General features: G+C 35.0%; 1 protein-coding gene across 1 annotated transcript in view; it reads left to right on the forward strand.

Moving 5' to 3' along the window:
• The window catches only part of LOC131044638 (chloroplast sensor kinase, chloroplastic), an 81,434-nt gene extending 74,416 nt beyond the window's left edge, over positions 1-7,018 (forward strand). The window contains exons 7-9 of the mRNA XM_057978001.2: positions 4,476-4,681; positions 5,039-5,312; positions 6,360-7,018. Coding sequence (XP_057833984.1) covers positions 4,476-4,681; positions 5,039-5,312; positions 6,360-6,599 — 720 coding nt within the window. The 3' untranslated portion in view covers positions 6,600-7,018. The remainder of the gene's footprint in view (positions 1-4,475; positions 4,682-5,038; positions 5,313-6,359) is intronic.
• Positions 7,019-8,395: the final 1,377 nt, after the last annotated feature.

The raw sequence follows: 8,395 nt of genomic DNA on the forward strand, positions 1-8,395 counted from the left end.
GATCTTAATCGCTTCTTATCGGGTAGGCTTATTTGCTGACTTGTCAATTAACTGGTTACAAACAGTAATATCGCTGCAACATCTGTAGTTGCTATCGCATCTCATGATATGTCTATATATATAGTCACTATTATATGTCCTGTAATATTTGACGTATAACGAAGGTTTATACTTTGATTGTTGTATTAGTTATCATATTAACATACGTTGTTGTCACATGAGTCGGCTGAGACAATTAGAAAATGGCGAGGTGTAAGACATATATGCACTGTTTCATATGGCTGCTCTTAATCGGTGTTTAACTAAACCGATTTATTTTGTCAAGGAATCGTATTTCTTTTAATATATTCGATTCATTTACAAATATATTACTATTAATAATATCAATATTAATAATAGTAATTTGCTAGAATGACACTGATAAATAATCTTCATATTTGCTGTCATAGTGTTCATTATTCTGTTATAATGGATATGTTCATCAATCTACATGGATCCACTTGACATCAATGACAATATTTCCATCATGTCCTTCAATATATTTCATGTTGGTTCTTGAAATATCCCAGACCAATTTTTTTCAATTTTTCAATTACAAAGAGTAATGCAACACACATCCATTAGGGTTAGCACTTAAACCAAAACGATGCGGAAAACAACTCTAACCAAGAATGTACACTAGGATCCCGGGTTGGGCAAGGCGTGAGCATATGGTCAGAGGGTCTTAAAGCATTCTGAAAATAACTCTAACCAAGAATGTGCCCAAGATGGACTAACATATGGTCAGAGGATCTTGGTACATGCTGAAAGCAACTCTAACCAAGAATGTGCCCAAGATGGACTAACATATGGTCAGAGGATCTTTACAATTACAACTGCTGAAAGGACAACTCGACACCAAGCATGTGCTTTCAAACCCAGGGTGGGAATGGAGTTACCATATGGCGGAGATGCTAAGAACTTAGAAATGGAATTAAATGTAAATAACAAGCGTGAAATGATAACGAGAAGAAATGCTGCCAGTCTACTGTTCAGCTTACAATATGATAGTAAATGCTTGCCAAGATCATAGGATTAAGACTATACAATGCTGTAACAATATAGAAGGCTCTCCCAGGCTTAGCAAAAATGATAAGTCCAAGAAATTCTACTCAAGGATCAATCTTAATATTCTGATTTATGACAAACCTGCACGTGAAATGCTTAATCAGCAACACATGGAATCACTAAAATGCTCATTACTCTCTCAATACTAGTCCGAATGACCCAAAACCAAAAGCAATGGCTTCCTATGAAGGAAGCGACCCAACCAATACCAAGAAATCAGACATTAACCCAACAGATTATTTATCACGAACCCCAAGGCAATTCCCAGCAGTGACGCTAGGCAAGAATGGCGATTCTTCTCTATAAAATAAAACACTTCATATTAGAATTTGCAAATTTGCACAAAGGAGCGCCCAGCCAAAACAAGAGGAAATATGCAATACCCAGAATGGATATGTTTTTATTTTGAAATATATGAGTGAAACTACAAATCTGCCCTGCTAACCGCGACTCTCGAAAATGAAATGAAATGCAAATAACTTAACTTCAAGCACAACTCAAGCTACAATGCAATCCCCACTACAAACTCTCACAACTACACTAAATCACCACTAGTTGCTATCTTTCAAGCAAGAAGCAATGCCAAGGCTAGGAGGCATTCATTCCTCGAAGCAACCCCAATACCATACCGGCAGAGTAACATTACAATAGACATAAGATGCCAAATGAAGGGAAGAGGCCTCCATTTATAAGCTTAACAAGGGATCTCTAGAGGCTTCTAGAAAGTGCGCCCTAATTTCACATTTGAATTTTCCTCCAAGAGATGGCGCCACTTTTAAAAGCTTAATTAACCTTTATTTTAATTCACTTCTCTCATAAAGTTGGCACCCCTTTTCATAAGCAAGATTTTAGACCTTAGGAAATATTAAATCCCTTCCATGATGCGTCCACCCTTGAAGACCACCTTTTAAAACAACTTGAAGTGATGAAACTAGGCCAAGGGGTCAACTTTAAAATATAACATTAAAACATAACATTATTTAAATGAAATGAACTTATCTCTCCAAAAACATCCCAAGGCCAAAAGTGACGAAGCCAATTGAACCAATTGAAGAAGAGAACCAACTGTGTCGAAATAATCAGGACCACTGCCAGAAATAGAATTTACTAAAAATAGTAAATTCCAAAAAGTGCTCGGAACGCAAAGCCGGACATACCATTGCGAAGCCCTTTGAAAACCCAGAAAGAATCCGTGATCCAAACTCTAATTCACGAGCAACAACAAACTCCAAAATTGGAAACCCTAATTTCACCCATTGAGTAGCCTACGGGTCTCCGAAATAGGCCATCGGTCAACTGAAACATTATGCCTGAGAAGGGGACATTACAGTTCTTCTTTTTAGAGTATTATTGCCGTTCATTGGTTCATAAGCCTTGCCTTTTCAAAGCGTAACTTTTAGTCTTTGTTTAATTTATCTTTGACTATACTGCCTTTGCACTTCCTTGATTGTTGTATTGTCGTCTTTATTCAATATATAAATTGTGTTTACAATTGAGAATATGTAGATTAGGTTTGATATATAAGTTATGTTTATAATATTAATATATATTAATTAAATAATAATATTTAATAAATAAATTTCAAATAATCATTCGTTGTTAATAATAATAATTGCTTCATTTAGGATATATAACGATCAAGGAGGGGACATGACATTGTAACTAACTCCACTTGGGGTTTCATAGAATTATCTTGGCCATTGATTCAGAATCAATCTAGGCCCTTCATTTTGTAATTCAAAGTCTATATAAGGCTTGGCCTTTTCATTTGTAAAGGTTAATAGAGCGATAATTAAGAGTTAATAGAGAAATAGTGATAATAGCAGCAGGAGGAGGAGATCAGACATTGTTACCAAGACTATGTTGGAATAAATACATAATTTTCATGGAAGATATGGTGGATCTTTGTGTGTTGTTTCAACATTTTGCTTGGTTTCTACTTCTCAAGTTTTAGTTGAAGTTCATTGATTGTAATAGAGAAATGTGAAGATATTTGATGAATTCCTTGGTTCACATCATTTGTAGTTTGTTGATTGCAAATTGTAGTGTATGGTTAGTCTAAACCTTATTTTGGCAATAGTTCAATTGTTGATGTTCATTTTGGATTGCGCCAACATTGGGTATTTGGATGAATGTTTACAATATGCAAATATTTCACTAATTTAGGAGATTGCACTCTTTCTATGGCGTTGTGAGCTATCTCTGTTTAAGTAGAAAGTAGTTCCATAACAAATCCATCTATCTAAAGCACCATCCATTATCTTCATTGTCCTTAGGTGTTCAGCTTAGATTCTCTAACCTTAGACCTTTTGTCTTTTATTTGAAGTTCGAATTAGTTTAGTATTCAAGTTCCAGTTGCTTTGTACAACGATCGCGTAAGTCCCTTTGTTAGAACAACAAATCACATCATTTCATTGAGTCTATCCATTGACCATTGAATGTTAAGACTTGACAGTAGGAACCTTGGGGGTTACCATATTGATCATATTGTTTAGCATTTGAGGTTTTTCGTTTTCAAGAGAGGATAGAATACTTGGTATTTTATACTGCGTTGGAGAGTGTTATAGAACACCCATCAATAGATGCTCCAGTCATCCAACCCAAGTTTTCTTTATTGATAAATTGGTTTTATACAAAAAAACAAATTAATTGATTTTAATGTAACTACCAACTGCCCACTTGCAACTCAAAACTTGAACTAATGAAGTTGACAAGAATTAGTGATATGGATCAATTTATTATAGTTAATAATTTGTCCTCTTATAACTATGTGTGCTTTGGATTGAATTTGGCAGTCGGTTGTAGACTTTATATTATTTAAAGGGCATTGCTTTCCCAAGACCCCCAATAATGTTAGGTAACTAGAGTTCATCTAGTAGTTAAAAGGGCAGGAACAGTTCAGGGTTCGTAATGGATTACACAGATATATATATATATATATATATATATATATATATATAAAATCTCCAAGAGATGACACCAACGTCTATTATTAATAATATGCAAGGCTAAACTTAATATGATTTTCATTACAATTAAACTTGCAGAAGTGATATTTTTAAATATGATTTTTACAGTTTAACCCCGTTTTGAGGAGCCAAAGTTGGGCTAACATCATTCTTGTTTCCAAATTAACAAGGGAAATACACTCTTTTTAACAAATCCTATATAATTATGTTTGACTTTTTTCTTGCTGTGTTTGGTAATTTCTTCTTTATAAAGCCATGAGTTTTCACCTACTGATGTTGCTGCTAGCCATCAATTGCATAAGACAAACAACCTATATTCTCATAGTCTGCACTTTGTTCCTGTGATTTTATTTTGAAGTTTAACAAATCTAAGTTCATTGCATCGACATGTTTTTCCAGGCCAATTTAATGCATTTCAGGGAAGAGGATATCAATAAAATTGAAAGAGTTCACCCACATCCTCTATTAAGAAACGGATACGTGTACTCTGACTACTTTGATAATGACAAAAGCACTAAATTGTCTGTGGGTCCTAAAGCAGGAGCAGACTTGGAACTTCCGATGCCTCCTCTTGCTCTTGTAGCGTTACCAAAACCTAATATGAGGTATGATATGCAGGTGTACTGATGCATTTTTATGCCAAATATGTCAGTTTGCATTATTTTGTTTCCAAATTGTTTTCCTTTGGTTAGTTATATTTGGAAATATCAATACATTCATAAAAGTATGATCTCAATGTCATATGCTATTTGGTTTGATGCTTTGTTTGATATGTTTACAAGATTAGTCTTTTAAACATACCGATACACTAAAGAGAACAACACAATGGTGCATCAGCCTGGCTTTATTCAATATCCTCGATAGCAAACACCCTAAATTCATTGCATGTTGCATCTGAAAGCATCTATTGATGTTTGAATAGTAGTTTTTCTTTTGATTATCCTGCAAATTCTGTTTGGCAGACCATGCAATGTATCAAAACTCCTAACAGATCTGGTAAATGCTGGAGATGCTTTAGCTCACAGCCAGCAGCAAACATTGCAGTTGAGAGAAAACACACACGTTTTGCAGGCTGCAATTGAAGAATCTGCTTTAAGACAGGCATTAAGCAATTTACTGGATAGTGCATTGTTAAGAGTACCTGCAGGTGGCTGGGTTAAGGTTGAAGCTATGGAAGCCCCAGGTGGTGGTGTCCTTGTGGTGATTGATGACAATGGACCTGATATGAGTTTAATGGTAATTTTCTGATCTGGTAGGATTTAACTGCAATCTTTTTAGTTTTTAAATGTCAAAAAATGTGTTGTTAGGTGTACTTTCTACTTTTCCGCTGTGATTATTTCCTAAGGACATATGCAAGATCCTGTCAATGCTTTGTTTTTGGCAATTTGATACAATGTAAGTTCTACTAAGGAGGAGCAAACAGCAATCTTAGGACATAGATTATACTTGTAATATCAAGCTACAAATTACAATATGAATAAATTCAATCTCTAGGGCATGTTGGTAATTATTTTAGAAGACTGCATAAGGAGTAGCAGATGTCAAGCAGGGGTTTGTATGTCTCAACAATATTTTGTTCTGAAAGTCATGAAGCTATGCCGAAGGGAGTATTGAGACATCTATGGCATCTCTTACTGTATATGTGTCTGAAGCCATCACAGAATATCAATAGCTAAGATATAAGCGATCCATGTACTTTTGACATTTTGTTGTGACAGTTGACTGTTTGCAATGTATCAGTATGTTGTCTTTTTGATCAATTGATCCATTATTGAAAAATACCAGTCTTTATTGGCAAGCTGAGTGAAAATGCCTTATGCGACACTGGTATTCTAATAAAAGTATTATGGGAGCAGCAGGGATTCGACATCATGGAAGAGCTGTCAATTATGGAAAGTTCTAATGCACTAGAAAAAACGATCTAACATAAACTCAGGGTAGGAAATCCGTGTATTTTTGATAGTTTTGTCAAGCTATCCATGGTATTTGAGATCAATACAGCATAGGAAGATAACTGTTTGTTTTTAACATCTCAGGCAAGTATCTAGTTAATGCCATTCACTTTTACTTCTAATATAGAGCACAGCAACAAGAAAACAGTTGTAGGATTGGCAAGTATAAATGTCTGCTCTGGCTTTGAGAGAATTTGAATCTTCATGATTTCAGTCGCTTTATAGCTGTAACAAGTTTTTAAATAAGGTTAATGTTTTGCTTGTGCTGAAATTCTTTTTTCCTTTGATGCTACACCCAAGTGCTTTATGGTTACATTGTTTCTTTATGCAGACTCAAACTGAATCTGTAGTGCCATTTAGATCTGACCTCTCCTCTGAAAGTAGAACCGAGGATAATATCTTGTGGAACTTTGTGGCTGGAATTGCTATTGCCCGAGAGATTTTGGAACGTTATGGTAGTGTCCTTCGCATGTTATCGCCTTATTTACCTAATGCATTGCTAGGGGCAGGTGGAACACACATTGAGATTTGGCTGCCTCCCTTGCCTGTTGAAGGAACAACAAAGTCATAGGAAGAACTGGAAGTAGGTCCCTTTTTACTTGTGCTGAATCTTTGATATCATGTTGTATAAATCTATCTAATTTGAGAGCTATGTAGAGATACCTAATCTTCATGCAGAGAAATCGAGCAATACACACACAACAGCATGGTCTAAAGCAAGATTACTTGAATGCAATGAGGGCCTTTTATGTTCTTCCAGGTCATGCATCACACAAAACTCTAATAGCCATTACTGTAATATTACAGTGTATTTCTCAAGTTGGCTATCATCTTGTAAGAAAGTAACTGATGTTGAAATGCCCATGTTGTAACAAATTACTCTGATTTAGTAATCTCTTTTACTTTTCTCTACAGCCAACCTGGATGCAGCATGTACCTAATATGTTCCAATTATGGTTTAATATTTTCATGAGAATTTTTATTGTTAGATCTGTCTAGATTGCTTAATAAATTATTTTATGTCTTCTATTTATTAGTAGTAAAATATCATGAAGATGAAAGCTTGATATAATGGGAGTTCTTTGCCTTGCCAGCACACGTTCTTGCTCAATAATTGAGGGTTTCATGCATGATAAATATGATTCAGCCACAAGACGAGTATGCAACTTATAAGAGTGGGAATAATAGAAACAGATAAATCATGTTAGCAATAATAAAAGGGAGAATGTAACACATCAGTTGGGACTCTCGCCTTGGCAAAGCTTTCAGCATGTCTAGTGCCTATTTGCATTCTCACAATTATTGTGAATGTGGAATAATAAACTCATTTACAACACCTTGCCTTATTACAAAGAATGAAAAGAATAAGGAACAAAAGTTTGTTAAAATAACTGAGAAGGTTTAGAAAAGTCTGGTAATTTCAACATAGGAGCCCTTTTTATTGCTTCCTTGATGTTTTGGAAAGCCTGGGTAGCCTTATCTCCCCATGCGACTAATTCATTTTTCTTCAACATCTTTAATATGGACTTTAGTAGTTTTTGCAAAATTAGTGACAAAATTTCTTACAAAATTTATCTGACCAAAGAAATATTGTATTCGTTTGATAGTCCTAGGAGATGGAATCTTGTCAATAGCTACTAATCAATCAGGATCAATTCTGATTCCATCGTTGGATACAATATGTCCGAAAAGCTTTCTTTCATTGACACCAAATGCACATTTCTTTGGATTTAGTGATATACCATATTCAAGAGCTTTGGTGAAAATCTTTTCCATGTGCATGCAATGATCATTTACTTTTTTAGAGTGAAGAAAAATCATCTTGATAAATTGCCACGATTGAGTCAATGACACCTGCAAATGCAACATCTATTGCTCTTTGAAATGTAGCTCCAACCTTTTTTCAATCCAAAAGGTATCCTTACATACACATATGTACCCCAGGGGGTTGTGTTAGTTGTCTTGTATTGTTCAAAGTCCTTTACTTTCACTAGGTTGTATCTTGAGAATCTATCCATCATAGACAATAATCTACATCCTGACACCTTTTGCAACTTCGCTTCCATATTTGGCAAAGGGTAGGTATCCTTTATTGAAGAGACATTCAAATTTCTGAAGTCAACACACAATTTGATGTTTCCATTGTTTTTTCTAATTGGAACTAAATTTGAAACTCAAGTGCAATGTTTGATAGGCTTGATTATACCTCTATCTATGAGCTTCATGAGCTCTTGCCACATCTTTGGAGCTAAAGTAGGATTTATAGGTCTTTTCTTTTGTCTGAAGGGTTTAGCTTCAAGCTTCTAGTGTATTTCACACTGAAATAATTCTTCTCCATAACCTTTCAAATCATCATAAGACCACACA

Source organism: Cryptomeria japonica, chromosome 1 (genome assembly GCF_030272615.1).
Source record: "Cryptomeria japonica chromosome 1, Sugi_1.0, whole genome shotgun sequence".
Lineage (NCBI taxonomy): Eukaryota > Viridiplantae > Streptophyta > Pinopsida > Cupressales > Cupressaceae > Cryptomeria > Cryptomeria japonica.